This window comes from Anomaloglossus baeobatrachus, chromosome 4 (assembly GCF_048569485.1).
Source record: "Anomaloglossus baeobatrachus isolate aAnoBae1 chromosome 4, aAnoBae1.hap1, whole genome shotgun sequence".
In the NCBI taxonomy this organism is placed as follows: Eukaryota; Metazoa; Chordata; class Amphibia; order Anura; family Aromobatidae; genus Anomaloglossus; species Anomaloglossus baeobatrachus.
Window position 1 is genome coordinate 635,683,896 of NC_134356.1, and position 17,302 is coordinate 635,701,197.

Here is a 17,302-nt window from a genome sequence, read left to right on the forward strand (position 1 = left end):
CTCAAAAAAAAAAAAAAACAAACCGCAACGTTTTACAGTAACAGTAAAGCTAATGAGATTATTGAACTCTCATGCACACGTTGCTTTTTTGGCAGATTTGAAGCAGTTTTACATCTACGGCCTTTGTCAAGTCTTCGTTTCTTCATACATTCAAATGAATGGGAGAAAAGAAATATCAAAAATCACACAAAAAGTGGAAAAAACTTGCAAAGTTTATGCATTTTTCTTGCCAAGAGACACGTTTTCGGTGCAGAAATGTTGGCTACAATCACTCGACAAGAATAAATAAAAAAAAAAATACAAAAAAAATACAAAAAAAAAGGAAATAGGAAGTGCAAGGATAGAAGAAACAGCGTCACATCTGTCCATATTTTATTTTTTTTTTAAGGTATTGCAGTTTAGATTCATTTGAGGGTCAGAGGTCCAAAATCGTACACAAGACAATTTTTGGAAGAAAGCAGACTTTTTTTTTTTTTTTTTTTTTTTTAATACTAGAAAACCCCCTTTTTTCCAGGTGAACCTCCTTGCTCCTTCATTTGTCAGTGTAGCCATATTTCTGCTCAGAGCTGAAGACCTGAGTTATCGGGGTCAGACAGATTGGGGGGCACTGCTAAAAAACAAAACAAAAACAAAAAACAAAAAAAAGATTATACCCAGCAAAGAAGGGAATTTTGTTTACTTACCGTAAATTCCTTTTCTTCTAGCTCCAATTGGGAGACCCAGACAGTGGGTGTATAGCTACTGCCTCTGGAGGCCGCACAAAGAACTACACTTAAAAGTGTAAGGCCCCTCCCCTTCTGGCTATACACCCTCCCGTAGGAGTACGGATTCCTCAGTTTTAGTACCAAAGCAAGGAGGAGGAAAGCCAATAACAGTTTCAAAAACAAATTCAATCCGATAACAAGATCGGAGAACTTAAGAAACAACATGAACAACATGTGCACCCGAAAAACGAAACCCTAAGAACAAATAGGGCGGGTGCTGGGTCTCCCAATTGGAGCTAGAAGAAAAGGAATTTACGGTAAGTAAACAAAATTCCCTTCTTTTTCGCTCCTAATTGGGAGACCCAGACAGTGGGACGTCCAAAAGCAGTCCCTGGGTGGGTAAAAAGATACCACATGAACGGGCTGTCAGACAGCCTCTTCCTACAGGTGGGCCACCGCCGCCTGAAGGACCTGTCTACCTAGGCTGGCATCTGCCGAAGCGTAGGTATGCACTTGATAGTGTTTGGTAAACGTGTGCAGACTCGACCAGGTAGCCGCCTGGCACACTTGCTGAGCCGTAGCCTGATGCCGCAATGCCCAGGACGCACCCACGGCTCTGGTAGAATGGGCCTTCAGTCCAGATGGAATCGGAAGCCCAGCAGAACGGTATGTGTGAAGAATTGGTTCCTTGATCCACCGCGCAAGGGTGGATTTGGAAGCTTGCGATCCCTTATGCTGACCAGCGACTAGGACAAAGAGCGCATCAGAACGGCGTAGAGGCGCCGTGCGAGAAATGTAAATCCTGAGTGCTCTCACCAGGTCCAACAGATGTAAACCCTTTTCAAATTGGTGAACTGGATGCGGACACAAAGATGGCAAAGTGATATCCTGATTGAGATGAAAGGAAGAAACCACCTTGGGAGAAAACTCCGGAATTGGACGCAGTACTACCTTGTCTTGGTGAAACACCAGGAAGGGAGATTTGCAAGATAACGCCGCTAGCTCGGACACTCTTCGAAGAGACGTGACCGCCACAAGAAAAACTACTTTTTGTGAAAGCCGAGAAAGGGAAACCTCTTTCAAAGGCTCGAAAGGCGGCTTCTGGAGAGCAATGAGAACCTTGTTCAGATCCCAGGGTTCCAATGGCCGTTTGTAAGGAGGAACGATATGACAAACTCCTTGGAGAAAAGTGCGTACTTTAGAAAGCCGTGCCAAGCGCTTCTGAAAGAATACGGATAGCGCGGAGACTTGACCCTTAAGCGAGCTAAGCGACAAACCTTTTTCCAACCCAGACTGCAGGAAGGAAAGAAAAATTGGCAATGCAAATGGCCAGGGAGAAAACCCTTGAGCCAAGCACCACGCTAAGAATATCTTCCACGTCCTGTGATAGATCTTAGCTGAGGATGGTTTTCTAGCCTGTCTCATTGTGGCAACAACTTCATGAGATAAACCTGAGGCCGCTAGGATCCAGGACTCAATGGCCACACAGTCAGGTTCAGGGCCGCAGAATTCAGATGGAAAAACGGCCCTTGAGACAGCAAATCTGGACGGTTTGGTAGTGTCCACGGTTGGCCTACCGTGAGATGCCACAGATCCGGGTACCACGACCTTCTTGGCCAATCTGGAGCGACGAGTATGGCTCGATGGCAGTCGGACTTGATTTTCCGGAGAACTCTGGGTAACAATGCTAGAGGTGGGAACACATAGGGGAGTCGGAATTGCGACCAATCCTGAACCAAGGCGTCTGCCGCCAGCGCTCGGTGATCGTGAGACCGTGCCATGAAAACTGGGACCTTGTTGTTGTGCCGTGACGCCATCAGATCGACGTCCGGCGTCCCCCAGCGGCAACAGATCTGTTGAAACACGTCCGGGTGAAGGGACCATTCTCCTGCGTCCATGCCCTGGCGACTGAGAAAGTCTGCTTCCCAGTTTTCCACGCCTGGGATGTGAACTGCGGATATGGTGGACGCTCTGCTTTCCACCCACGTCAAAATCCGCTGGACTTCTTGAAAAGCTTGGCGACTGCGTGTTCCCCCTTGGTGGTTGATGTACGCCACCGCCGTGGAATTGTCCGACTGAATCCGAATCTGCTTGCCTTCCAGCCATTGTTGGAAGGCTCGCAGGGCAAGATAGATTGCTCTGATTTCCAGAACATTGATCTGCAGGGTGGACTCTTCCTGAGTCCACGTCCCTTGAGCCCTGTGGTGGAGAAACACCGCTCCCCACCCTGATAGGCTCGCATCCGTCGTGACCACTGCCCAGGACGGGGGAAGGAACGACTTTCCCTGTGACAATGAGGTGGGGAGAAGCCACCAACGCAGAGAGTCCTTGGCAGTTTGAGAGAGGGAGACAGTCCTGTCGAGGGACGTCGATTTCCCATCCCATTGGCGTAGAATGTCCCATTGTAGAGGGCGCAGATGAAACTGCGCGAACGGGACTGCCTCCATTGCTGCTACCATCTTTCCTAGGAAATGCATGAGGCGCCTCAGTGAGTGCGACTGGCTCTGAAGGAGAGATTGCACTCCAGTCCGTAGCGAGCACTGCTTGTCCAGTGGAAGCCTCACTATCGCTGAGAGAGTATGAAACTCCATGCCAAGATAAGTCAGAGATTGGGTCGGGGTTAGATGAGACTTTGGAAAGTTGATAATCCACCCGAAACTCTGGAGAGTGTCTAGTGCCACCTTCAGACTGTGTTGGCATGCCTCTTGAGAGGGTGCCTTTATAAGCAGGTCGTCTAGATACGGGATGACCGAGTGACCCTGCGAGTGCAGAACAGCTACTACTGCTGCCATGACTTTGGTGAAGACCCGGGGGGCTGTTGCCAGACCGAAAGGTAACGCTACGAACTGTAGGTGTTCGTCGTGTATGACGAAGCGTAGGAAACGCTGATGCTCTGGTGCAATCGGCACGTGGAGATACGCATCTTTGATGTCTATTGATGCTAGAAAATCTCCTTGAGACATTGAGGCTATGACGGAGCGTAGGGATTCCATCCGGAACCTCCTGACTTTTACGTGTCTGTTGAGCAACTTTAGATCCAGGACGGGTCGATACGATCCGTCCTTCTTTGGGACCACAAACAGATTGGAGTAAAAACCGTGACCTTGTTCCTGAAGAGGGACGGAGGTCACCACTCCTTCCGCCTTTAGAGCGGCCACCGTCTGCAACAGAGCATCGGCTCGGTCTGGTGGTGGAGAAGTTCTGAAGAAACGAGTTGGCGGACGAGAACTGAACTCTATCCTGTACCCGTGAGACAGAATATCCCTCACCCAACTGTCTTTGACGCGTGAAAGCCAAATGTCGCCAAAGTGGGAAAGCCTCCCACCGACCGCGGGTGTGGGAATCGGAGACCGCAAGTCAGGAGGACGCCGTCTTGGCAACGGTTCCTCCGGCTGTCCTTTTTGGGCGTGACTGAGACCTCCAAGAATCTGAGCGTCTCTGGTCTTTTTGAGTCTTTTTTGACGAGGCGAATTGGGACCTGCCCGGTCCTCGAAAGGACCGATAACCAGACTGACCCTTCCTCTGTTGGGGTTTGTTTTGTCTGTGTTGCGGTAAGGATGAGTCCTTACCCTTGGAGTGTTTGATGATTTCATCCAAACGCTCTCCAATCAATCGGTCACGAGAAAAAGGCAAATTGGTTAAGCACTTCTTGGAATGAGAATCTGCTTTCCAATGTCTCAACCACAGGGCCCTACGCAAAACAACGGAGTTGGCTGACGCCACTGCCGTGCGGCTTGTAGCGTCAAGAACAGCATTAATCGCGTACGACGCGAATGCCGCCATTTGCGAGGTCAATGGTGCTACCTGCGGGGCAAATGCACGTGTGACTGAGTCGACTCGCGCAAGCCCGGCTGAGATAGCTTGGAGTGCCCATACGGCCGCAAAAGAAGGCGCTAATGACGCTCCAATCGCTTCATAGATGGATTTCAGCCAGAGCTCCATCTGCCTGTCAGTGGCATCTTTAAGTGCCGCTCCATCTTCAACTGCAACCAAGGATCTAGCTGCAAGCCTGGAAATTGGAGGATCCACTTTTGGACTTTTACTGGGTCCAACCCTTGACCACCTCAGGGGGAAAAGGGTAGCGTGTATCTTTAAGCCGTTTAGGAAAACGCCTTTCAGGATAAGCGTGGGGTTTCTGGATTGCGTCTCTAAAGTCAGCGTGGTCCAGAAAAGTGCTTAATGTACGCTTAGGGTATCTGAAATGGATTCTCTCGTGCTGCGAAGCTGACTCCTCTACAAGAGGAGCTGGTGGGGAAATATTTAACATCTTATTGATGTTAAATATAAGATCATTAACTATGGCGTCACCATCTGGTGTATCTAGATTGAGAGCGGTCCCAGGATCAGAATCCTGATCAGTTACGTCCGCCTCATCACCCATAGATTCATCTCGCTGGGATCCTGACCATTGAGATGAATGTGAAGGCCCGTCATAGCGAGCCCGCTTAGGCTGCCCGGGGCCATCGTCCGAGTCAGAGTCTTCACCCTGAGGTGTATATGCCCGTCCCGGAGCTTGGAGCTGAGGGAGACCAGGGGGCAATGATTGCACAGTGTCCGTGGCCTGAAGTACAGGCCTAGCTCGCAATGTGTCAAGAATTTGTGACATAGTGAGAGACATTCTGTCAGCAAAAGCTGCAAACTCAGTTCCTGTCACCTGGACAGCATTCACAGGTGGTACACCCTGGGTCACGTCCAGCAGAGGTCCCGACTGTGCAAGCGCCGCAGGGGCCGAGCACTGCACACAATGGGGGTCCGTGGAGCCTGCTGGTAGAAAAGTCCCACATGCGGTGCAGGAAGCATATAATGTCTGTGCCTTGGCACCCTTGCGTTTTACGGACGACATGCTGCTGGCTCTCTGCAATGTGAGAGAGTCTATAGCCAAAGGGCGACCAGCGCTATGTAATACCAAGTATTTGTAGAAACAAAATACTAAGAATACTACTGTCACAAGAGGGGGTGAGCCCTGAGGGCTGCTTACCGCCCGCTGAATAGCGGGTAAGAGGCGCAGAATTCCTTGTCTGGGTCTCCCCGGCTCCCCTCTGCAGCTCAGCGTGTCAGCAGGAATGGCTGCCGGCGTCTGTGGAGAGGGGCGGTCCGTGGGAGTTCCCAAACAAAAGTGCGGGAAACAGTGTCCCCTCTGTGCCGATTGTGAGGGCTGGAGTATGTAAAAACGACTCCAGCCCTCGGCGCTGATGCACTGGCCAGCGTCCCGCCCCTCTCCTGACTGGCAGGTCTGGGGGCGGGAACGAACGGAAGCAGGCCGCAAAAGCCGGGGACTCGAGTTATCAGCGCGGCCGCCGTAAAAGCGCGGGCCGCGCTGAAGTCCCCGGCGCACCACAAGTGCCAGCCGCGCCGCAGTCCCAGCGGCCGGCGTGACTGATTTCCAGAAGTGGCCAGCGTCCCGCCCCTCTCCTGACTGGCAGGTCTGGGGGCGGGAACGAACGGAAGCAGGCCGCAAAAGCCGGGGACTCGAGTTATCAGCGCGGCCGCCGTAAAAGCGCGGGCCGCGCTGAAGTCCCCGGCGCACCACAAGTGCCAGCCGCGCCGCAGTCCCAGCGGCCGGCGCGACCGATTCCCAGAAGTGTGCCTGCTTCAGCGAAGCTGAATGAGGCCATGGCACAAGCGCCGTAGCGCTGATGTCCCCCGGCGCACTACAACACCCAGCATGCTGCGGTGTGAGCGCCAAATGCACGGGGACACAGAGTACCTTGAGGAAGCAGGGCCATGTCCCTGATGTACTCCGCTCCATCCAGCATCTTCTCCAGGGGCTGTAGATGGAGCACGGTCTCAGTGCCTGGAGACCAGTAAATCCCACTTCACCCAGAGCCCTGTAAAAAGGGATGGGGAAGGAATCAGCATGTGGGCTCCTGCCGCCGTACCCGCAATGGGTACCTCAACCTTACAAACACCTCCGACATACAGTGGGGTGAGAAGGGAGCATGCTGGGAGCCCTGTATGGGCCCTCTTTTCTTCCATCCGACATAGTCAGCAGCTGCTGCTGACTAAAAACAATGGAGCTATGCGTGCGTGTCTGACCTCCTGCGCACAAAGCTAAAACTGAGGAATCCGTACTCCTACGGGAGGGTGTATAGCCAGAAGGGGAGGGGCCTTACACTTTTAAGTGTAGTTCTTTGTGCGGCCTCCAGAGGCAGTAGCTATACACCCACTGTCTGGGTCTCCCAATTAGGAGCGAAAAAGAAAGCTTCGGTGTTTATCTGACTTTTTGGCAGCTCTGTAGAGGGACGTTCTGGTAGGAGACGGAGGAATGACAAATTATTCTTTTTTTCGAAGGTATTTTATTTCATTGACCTTATAAAAACAAAACGAGGAACGTGGCGCAGGGCCCATGCAGGACGGGGGGGGGACACGGGGGGGTGTAACAGAAAAACGAGAGGCACATGTCTCATTCATTATGGATTTTGAAGAGGGTTTCAAACTCACTGGTATCATTAACCCCTCGTTTGTTTTTTGGCTTAAAAAGGACGAGCCACCGCCCATCTTCCGGGAGAAAAAGAAGCAGAGACGACTTTATGAAAGTGGATGGATGAGGCCTTGTTGACGGCTTGTCCGTCTCGGGAGAAGTTGGGCAGTGGGAAACATCAGCCACGACGGTTAGAAGAGGTCCGAGCCTTGTCGGCTTCACGCCAATTCCTGCGGGTGATTTGACCTTGTGACCTTGGTCCTCGGGCAAGTTCTAATGGATCAAGGTTTTGTCCGTTGTTTGTGGCACCGGTGAACCGGTGACCTGTAACAGTGTACGGCCTCACAATCTGAGGATCTGAAAGAGCCTTCGGGGGGGCCCAATTGTAACAGAACAGAGTCATACAGCTCAGGAAACAGATCTGTGGGGTTCAGGGACCACCACCACCCTCCTGACACGGATCCCATGGGTGCAGTCGGTACCCAGTAAGTGCCTCTCGCCTCCTACTAATACAGTTCTTGGTGGACGAATGAATCCAGTCTGACTCCATGCCGTGTGCACCCTCAGCCCTCACTTCATGGCTTGGATTCCTGCGGCTCAGAGTCTTCTTCCGGTGGCGTGGAGCAGCAGGGTAGGTCAGAACAGAGCCTGCTCCCCGCTGCTGGGGCTTACGAGCGACTCCGGTTCTCCTGGTTCCCAGAGATGATTCGACTGTACAACTTCTGCTGCTCTTCTTTGAAAGCATCTTTGACCTTTTCACGCTTTAGCCCTCCATCCCTGCAGGACACAAAACCAAAAAAGAATTAGGAAAATTGGCTGCACTGAGGCCACCGGTGTGAAAATATCTCCCAGTCTTACCAAAGTAGATCGACAAGTCCGCCCTGCCGAGCGATGGCAGACTTCACCCGGTTTGCAAATTGAACTGCGTCTTCATTTTCCTGAGGACATAGGACATAGACAGCAGTGAGATTGGAGCAGGCGGAGAGCTCTAAAAATTAGGCTTCAATACTACAGAGGTCAGTAATGAAATGAGTTTTGCAACAAGATTCTACCGGTCAATAAGTCTCAAGACCATTTTTAGTTGATGGAGCTGTGCCAGGGATCGTTTCTTTTACGATATATTGCAATATTGTAGTAATCAAGTGAAATTAAGGATCTCCCATAGCAGAAGTACAACTATGGCAGCGATTGGAGACTTCAGTAGGCCCCCCGGCTGTCATGTGAAGTCATCCGATCCCAGAGACCTCGTTAAAGGGGAGCCGATGGGAGCTGGAGTGGTGGTGGAAGCAAATATGGCCATTAGTTCCTGCTGGTTAAACAGCAGCGACTGGAGCAATCCAGCTCCTGAGCCCACTACTCTCCCCTCCTGCACCCAGAGGGTATGTATGTACATTATACGGTCACGAAGGCGGGTGAAAAGAGGGGCAGATCTATAGCACCGGGGGGGCTGGGAATTTAGCGCTGACAGTGTCGGCAGGGGGGGGAATTTAGCGCACACAGTGTCGGCAGGGGGGAGGGGGGGGGAGCGCTCACAGCGTCGCTGGGGGGGGGGGTTGAGCCCTCACATTCTGGCTCTGGACATGCGTTCGTCTAGTATACCGAGCAAGCGGCTTCACATAGGAGGAGAGGGCCTGGAAGACTTCTGGTGTGTGGCTGCCAATACAGGCACCACTGGGCTCCTCAGATGTCACTGCACAAGCCCAGAATTAGGGATTGATTGTACACAGAGCTTGCACTTACCAAAGCCGGAGCTGGTCACACAGATAAAGGACTGCAAATTGGAGTGCAAGAAGCCACTGGCCACGCCAAGGGTGCAACAAAGCTCATATTCCATAAAAGTAGATTTTGCTAAAAATATAACATTAAAATGTATACGGGCCAAGTCCCCTATATAAATGTTAACGCCGTTTAATTTGCACTTTTGGGGGTAACAGTCTCCCTTCAGTTCCCCTGCAGAAGACGCCTTCTTCTCTGATCTGCCATGTTACTGCAGAGACTGCGCCTTCCCTGTGCAATGTATTTGACCACACAGGAGTTTTCAAAAAAAATCACATCCACTTTGCTAGAACTATTAAAGCAGTGAATTTCCGATGCAAAAAATAAAAAAAAAGAAAAAGAAAAAAAATTAAAAAACTGGGGCGAAAGTGCAGTGATTCTGCAGTGTGAGAACACAGCCTTATCAAGAGCTGCATTCACAATTCTGCAGGGTTTTTTCCTCAGCTCTATTCAGGAACCATATGCAAAAAAAAAAAAAAAAAAAAAAATCAGCTTTGCCCTGTGTGGTTACTAATCGTCAGCACATTTCCAAGGTCCTGAGTGGCCGGCCTGATGTAACATGTAGTAAGGGATTGCCAGCAATACGCCGGATCACCAGACTCGGCGCTGACCTCTATGATGAAACTAGCACAGTCTGCAATGAACTTTTGCAATGAGCCGCTGACGAGACATGTGAGAATGGCTGATTGTGGAGAATGTATAGGACCGGATTAGTTGCACATGCAATATATCATGTACTGACGCTTCCTTCTTCTTTAGTGTAGTTGTATCACACGGGTTACAGGAGGGAGTGAGGCTGGACCGTCCCCGGCCGCTCTATATCGATCCATAACCGAGCAAACAAGCCCAGGTCTGGAAATATTGATGCGTGGACGGCAGGAGGCGAGACGGGAGGGGGTTATGTAACAGACCGAAAAGGTCATCAGCAATGAATTCTGCCCCCAGTGAGTTGTTTAACCCTGGCAATATCTGCAGGTAGGAGCAGGTGTGGAAAATGCGGTGACCAGGAGGAGTTATAGGAGGACACTGACAATTACAGATTGCTACTCTAGATCATCAGAGCAATTAAGGTCAGATGGGAATACTCTAATTATAGGAAAATGGTCAGAACTGGTCCTGGGCCCATGGAGAATTAGCACCGCAGCTGCAAAGTGGCAGCAAATTACCTTTCTTCAGCGCTCTATTGGGAGACCCAGACAATTGGGTGTATAGCTACTGCCTCCGGAGGTCACACAAAGTATTACACTAAAAAGTGTAAGGCCCCTCCCCTTCTGGCTATACACCCCCCGTGGGATCACGGGCTTACTCAGTTTTAGCTTTGTGTGCGAAGGAGGTCATACATCCACGCATAGCTCCACATTGTATAGTCAGCAGTAGCTGCTGACTATCTCGGATGGAAGAAAAGAGGACACATATAGTGTCCCCAGCATGCTCCCTTCTCACCAGATGGTGTTGCAAGGTTGAGGTACCTATTGCTGGTACAGAGGCCGGAGCCCCACATGCTGTTTTCCTTCCACATCCCCTTGGAGGGCCCTGTGGAAGTGGGATCTGTCGGCCTCCAAGCCCTGAGGCCGGGCTCCATCCACAGACCCAGAAGAACCTGATGGATGTGGAGCACGAGTACTATCAGGGACAAGGCCCTGCATCGGTCAGGTACTCGGTGTCTCCGGCAAGCACAGCACGCTCCGGGCTTGCTGGGCGCTATAGTGCGCCGGGGACATTAGTGATGGGCTTATGTTGCTGCAGCCATGGCTGAGCGACGGGTCATGTTTAGGAACTTGCGCCGACCGCTCATACGGCGGCGGCGCTGATGTGACTTGTAGTGCGCCGGGGACTTGGCGCCGACCGCGCTTTTACGGCGGGGGCGCCTGTAACTTTAGTCCCCGGCTTCTGAGGCCTGGCACCGCTTCGTTCCCGCCCCCAGCCCTGCCAGTCAGAGGAGGGGCGGGACGCTGTACAGATCTCAGCGCAGGGAGCTGGAGTCTGCTTTGCATTCTCCAGCCCCCTCTCACTGAACACAGTGAGATGCCGGGTTCCCGCTCTTGGCTGGGGCTCGCCCACGGCCCGCCCCTCTGCACAGGACGTGGAAGAGAAGCCGGCAGCCATTATGGTTTCCACTCTGGGAGAACGGAACCAGGCACAGGTTTTTGAGCGACCTCATACTCGCGCTGGGCGGGCGATAGGCAGTACTGGTCCCACTAATACTGAAGTGGGCTTTTGAACTGTGTGCGGATATGCGATGCAGCACTGTACTGTCGCTATTCTGGGCATACTCTCCTAGATGGCTAGACAAGTGTTCAATGATTAGTCTGCAGTGTTTGTTGGCAGATTTGGCAACAGCAAAGTGCCAAGGCACAAGCTTTCATTGCCGCTTCGTTTGCAGGTGCTGCAATTGGGTTTATTGTCATGCTATACATGCACTATATGTCGTTTTTCTTGGCTAATGCACCTAGTTAAACAGACAATAGCAGCAGTAAGGCAAGGCTGCCAAGGCACAGGCTCTCAATGCTGCTTGATTTGCTTGTACTGCAGTGTTTTTCTGTCATGCTTGTATGCTATACATTTCCTGTATGTCGCTATCCTTGCCTCATGCTCCTAGTTAACTAGACAACAGCAGCAGTAGAGCAGTGGTGCCAAGGCACCAGCTTGCAAGGCTGCTGCATTTGCATGTGCTGGCAGTGTTTACTGTCATGTTTGTATGCGATACATTCACTGTATGTCGCTATCCTTGTCTCATACTCCTAGATATATAGACAATAGCAGCAGAAGGCCTAATGTGCTAAGCCACAAGTTTCAATGCTGCGTGTACTACATGTGCTGAAGTGTTTACTTGTACTTCAGGCTTGTATGCTATACATTCACTGTATGTCGCTATCCTTGTCTCATACTCCTAGATATATAGACAATAGCAGCAGAAGAGCTAATGTGCCAAGCCACAAGTTTTCAATGCTGCGGGTACTACAGGTGCTGAAGTGTTTACTTGTACTTCGTGCTTGAATGCTATACATTCACTGTATGTCGCTATCCTTGTCTCAAGCTCCTGGATAAATAGACAACAGCAGCAGAAGAGCTAATGTGCCAAGCCACAAGTTTTCAATGCTGCGTGTACTACATGAGCTGAAGTGTTTATTTGTACTTCATGCTTGTATGATTATTTACTGTACGGTCGCTATCCTAGGCTATGCACTTAGATAGCTAGACAACAACAGCAGAAAAAGAAAAGGCCAATGAGGACTTTATATGTTGCTTGTACTGCATGTAATACGAGTCTAGGACCCCAGTGCGGGCAATTGCTTGACCGGGGTTTTCGGCTATATGTGGTTAAAAGAACCACCTGTGCTTCCTGTCCAGAGACAGGGACGAAATTGCAGTTTCTTTCCGCTGTTATATTGGCTGTGACTATGGCTGACATCTTACAGTCTGGCAGCCCACGCAGACCTTGGGCAATATAGTTGCAATGCCCCTGGCCACCATGATTTGAGGAGCAGCTCAAGGCTCCAGGGTGGTTTTCACGCGTCCCAGGGGGCAGGCTCCGACACGGACGTCAGTTCAAGAGGGCCTAAGCAGGCTCGCTGGGAATAGCCCTCGACTCCATCAGTGAAAGAGTCAGCTTCACAGCAGGGGAGATCTCTTTTCTAATATCGCAAGCAATTGCGTACTCGTCTGGCCCTCTGATCCTAGAGATGCAGTCCAGAAACGCAACGCTTTTCACGATAAGCGTTCTCCGACCGTATTAATGAGACACTCTCCTCCCTGATTGGACAAGCGCTAGCCCAGGTCCAAATGTGGATCTCCCGATCTCCAGGCTTGCAGCTGGATCTATAGTTGTAGTGGTGGATGGGGCTTCACGTCAAAATGCCATTGACAGATAGATAGGTTCTGGCCGCAATCTGTCTATGAAGCTATCGGCAGGTCGGTTGCTCCGGCAGTCGCAGCCGTGAAGGCACTCCAAGCTATTTCAGATAGTGTTGCGCAGAGGGACGCTGTCACCGGTACATCTCGGTCTCAGCAGCGTCTGTAATCTCGCAATCGCCGCATGGCGAACCATGCTGTTAAGGCTGTCCGAGACTCTACGAGCCGGACGGCGGTGGCATCGGCCATCTCCGTATTTTTTACGCAGAGCCTAGTGGTTAACAGATTGGATCAGATGCTTCTTCCAACAAAGTGCTTAACCAGGTTGCCTTTATCTAGTGATAGTCTGTTGGTAAGGGTTGAATGAATTCATTCAACTGTCCAAAACGACTCAAAAGGCCCAGAAGGGCATAGATTCCTAGCAGGCTCAAGTACGCCCGGGGAAGGCAGCCGGAGGAATCGCTACCAAAGCGTTTTTTTCTCATATTTTTCAGCCTTCTCACTCCGCAACCGCGGGGAGCAGACTCCCCCGCTTTAGCGACATTTACCTACCACAGGTCAAAGGCCGGTGAGAGAGAGTCAGTTTGTCTCAAACTACCTCTCCGACCGAGCCGAGGCTCTTCTGCAGGCAGGACGAGTGGTAATCCCTGTTCCTCTTCAGGAACCAGTTACGCCTTTTGCTTCGACCTGGTCGTGGTGCCAAGATAGGACGGCTCCTTCCGTCCCGTTCTGGAATTTAAACTGCTTAACAAGCACGTGACAACCAGGCGGTTCCGGAGGGAATCACTCCGCTCCGTCATTGCCTCACTGTCTCAAAGAGTTTTTCCTAACATCCATAGACATTAGGATGCTTATCTCCACGTGCCGATTGCTCCAAGGCACCGGCGTTGGCTACGGGCATATTTCGTTTTGTAGCCCTACCCTTCGGCTGGCGACAGCCCCACGGGTTTTTCACCAAGTTCATGGCAGCAGTGGGAGCAGTCCCGCGCTCTTACGGTCACTCTGTGATCCCTTTCTTGGACAATCTACTTGTCAAGGCACTCTCTTTTAGAAGCATGCCAACACAACCTGAACATGGCGCTGGACCCTTCCCAGAGTTTCGGGGAGGTCTTTGACTTCTTCTAAGTTGAACCCAATCGCTGGCATATCTTGGCATAGAGTTTTCACACTCTCTCAGTGATAGTGAATTCCGCTGGACAAACAGCGTTCACTACAGACGAGGGTGCAGTCTCTCCTTCAAGGAGGCGCCTCATCCAGAGGCGAGCCTTTTCACGCAGTTTCATCTGCGTCCGCATCATTAGAAGATTCTTCGCTAAGGGGAAGGAAGTCGATGTTCCTACACAGTAACGTCCCCCTTTCACAGACGGTCAAAGACCGTCTTCAGAGGAGTCCACTCTTCAACTCAGTGGTCTAGAGCTCTGGGCAGTGTATCTTGCACTGCAAGCTTTCCTGCAGTGGCTGGAATGCAATCAGAACCGAATTCAGTCGGACTATCCACAGCGGTGGCGTACACATTCCGGACGTACAACACTAGGAAGCAAGTCTTCCTCAGTCGCGAGGACGTGGACGCAGGGGAATGGGACCTGCTCCCGTTTGGCTTCAAGAAATCGGTAGCCGCGGGATGAGGACGGACGTCGACATCATGGCGTCTCGGCAACTACAAGGTCTCGATTTTCATGGCGGGAGCTCTGGCGACAGGCGCCTTGGCTCAAGATTGGTCGCAGTTCCAGCTTCCGATTGCTGCCGCACTATTCTCGTCGCCCCAGACTGGCCGAGGAGGTTGTGGTACCGAGATCTGTGGCATCTCACCGTCAGTCGACTGTGAGCATTACGTCAGGGTCACAATGAGACGGGCTCGCCAGCCGCGGTTTGCCAAGATATTCCACAACTCGTGGAAGATATTCTTATCTTGGTGTTTTGCTCAGGGAGTGTATCCCTGGCCATCGGCTTTGCCTACTTTGCCTGCCCTCCTGCACTCTGGTCGGGAAAACGGTTGGTCGCTCGGCTCCCTTTAAGGGCAAGTCTCGGCACTATCCGTGTTGTTTCAGAAGCGTCTAGCACGTCTTCCTAAGGTGCGCACGTTGCTACAGGGAGTGTCATATTGTGCCCCCGTACGAGCGGCCGTTAGATCCATGGGATCTGAACGAGGTACTCGTTGCTCTCCAGAAGCCGCCTTTCGAGCCTCTGATGGGAGTTTCCCCTTTCTCGCCTGTCACAGAAAGTGGCTTTTCTAGGGCGATCACGTTTCTTCGGCGAGTGTATGAGCTGGCAGCTCTGTCATATCAGGCTCCCTTCCTGGTGTTTCACCAGGACTAGGTAGTGTTGCGCTCCATTCAGGAGTTTCTCCCTAAGGTAGTATCCGCGTTTCAGCTTAATCAGGATATATCATTACCTTCATTTTGTCCTCATCCGACTCACCGGTTTGAAACGGGTTTACATTTGTTAGATCTGGTCAGAGGACTCAGAATCTACTTTTCCCGCACGGCGCCTATGCGCCGATCTGATGCACTGTTTGTCCTTGTCGCTGGTACGCGCAAGGGATTGCAGGCTTCTAAAGCCAACATGGCTCGATGGCTCAAAGAACCAATTCTTGAAGCCTACCGTTCTGCTGAGCTTCCGGTTCCATCAGGGCTGAAGGCCCATTCAACCAGAGCCGTGGGTGTGTCCTGGGCATTACGCCACCAGGCTACGGCTCAACAGGTGTGCCAGGCAGCTACCTGGTCGAGTCTGCACATTTTCACCAAACATTATCAGGTGCATACCTATGCTTCGGCGGATGCCGGCCTAGGTAGAAGAGTACTGCAGGCGGCAGTGGCCTCCCCGTAGGGGAGCGCTGTCTTGCAGCCCTATCAAGAGGTATTTATTTACCCACCCAGGGACAGCTTTTGAACGTCCCAATTGTCTGGGTCTCCCAATAGAGCGCTGAAGAAGAAGGGAATTTTGTACTTACCGTAAATTCCTTTTCTTCTAGCTCTTATTGGGAGACCCAGCACCCGCCCTGTTGTCCTTCGGGATTCTTGGTTTGTTGCGGGTACACATGTTATTCATGTTGAACGGTTTGCAGTTCTCCGATGTTATTCGGAGTGAATTTGTTTAAACCAGTTATTGGCTTTCCTCCTTCTTGCTTTGGCACTAAAACTGAGTAAGCCCGTGATCCCACGGGGGGTGTATAGCCAGAAGGGGAGGGGCCTTACACTTTTTAGTGTAATACTTTGTGTGACCTCCGGAGGCAGTAGCTATACACCCAATTGTCTGGGTCTCCCAATAAGAGCTAGAAGAAAAGGAATTTACGGTAAGTACAAAATTCCCTTCTTACTTACTAAGGAGCGCTCCTGCCCTGAAGCTCCAATAGATGTGTTAAAGGGGTTGTCCACTGGTAGGTGAACCGCTTCTGATGCCGCATGCTTCCCCCAGGTAAAATAATTAAGCTTATACTCACCTGTCGTATCGGCGCCGTTCCAGCAGTGTCCGGGATCACGTGGGGTTGTGATGTCATGCGAGCCCCGCGTCCAATCAGCACTGGCTTGCTCTCTTTACCTTCGGACCAAACAAGTTAATCAACAGGAAGTGAGTGCTGCGGCTGTACTCACTTCCTGTTGGTTGTTTGTTTGGTCCGAAGGCAGGGAGACAGAAGCCAATGCTAATTGGACGCGGGGCTCATGCGACGTCACAATGCAATGTAAGCCCCAGTACCGTGAGCCCGGATACCGCTGGATGGACGTCGATATGAGAGGAGAGTATAGGCTTAATTATTTTACCTTGGGGACACATATGGAATCTGAAGTGGTTGTCCTATTAGCGGACAATCCCTTTAAAAAAGATATTTTACAGCTATTTGAAGTGTTGGTGGCAGAACCCCGGTCCCGAGACCACCACCGGTCAGCTATATCAGTGTGTTATTACCTGGCGTGTCATAGGAGGTAGGTACCAGACGCTGCACACTATGGCCCAGCTGGTCATCATTCGCAGGAGGTAGGTGATCATCCCGTATTTGCTGCTGTTCCAGAACGCTTCCCCGAAGCGAGGATCATACTGTGCAGATAAGGAAGAGTCAGGGACACCACAAACGTCAGCCTAAGGCCATGTGCACACTGAGTATTTGGTGTAGGCAGGAAAAAAGCTGCACAAAACACATGCACTTTTGATTTTTTCCCCCACCCCTATTTAATTTAAATGGGTGAAATAATTGACTCGCTGCAGATATGAAAGCTTCAAATCTAAAAAGAAAAAAAAAAAAAAAAAACGGCAGCATGGGCATGAGATTTCAGAAATCTCATTCTATTTCCTGGTAAATGCTGCCTTTTTGCCATGGTAAAACCGCAACATGTGCACATACCCCGATACTAAGGCTATGTACCCACGGATATATCCGCAGGTACGTCCACAGGTTTCCCGCAGAAGCTCCCCGGAATCCGCAGCTATACATTGCTGCGGGATTCCAGTGAAATAGCTGCGGTAAACCTGCGGACATTCGTGCAACTTAGGCTAGGTTCACATTTCCGTTGTTTTAAATCCGTCAGCAACGGATCACTTGTTTTTTAGATGTCAA

The 17,302-nt window shown here is 51.1% G+C and overlaps 1 protein-coding gene across 2 annotated transcripts in view; it reads right to left on the reverse strand.

The window, feature by feature from the left end:
- Window positions 1-6,994: 6,994 nt before the first annotated feature.
- The window catches only part of GPAT4 (glycerol-3-phosphate acyltransferase 4), a 32,879-nt gene continuing 22,571 nt past the window's right edge, over window positions 6,995-17,302 (reverse strand). For both annotated transcript variants that reach the window (XM_075346415.1, XM_075346416.1), the window contains exons 11-13: window positions 16,657-16,785; window positions 7,984-8,063; window positions 6,995-7,902 (exon numbers count right to left, since the gene is read on the reverse strand). In XM_075346415.1, coding sequence (XP_075202530.1) covers window positions 7,794-7,902; window positions 7,984-8,063; window positions 16,657-16,785 — 318 coding nt within the window. In that variant the 3' untranslated portion in view covers window positions 6,995-7,793. The remainder of the gene's footprint in view (window positions 7,903-7,983; window positions 8,064-16,656; window positions 16,786-17,302) is intronic.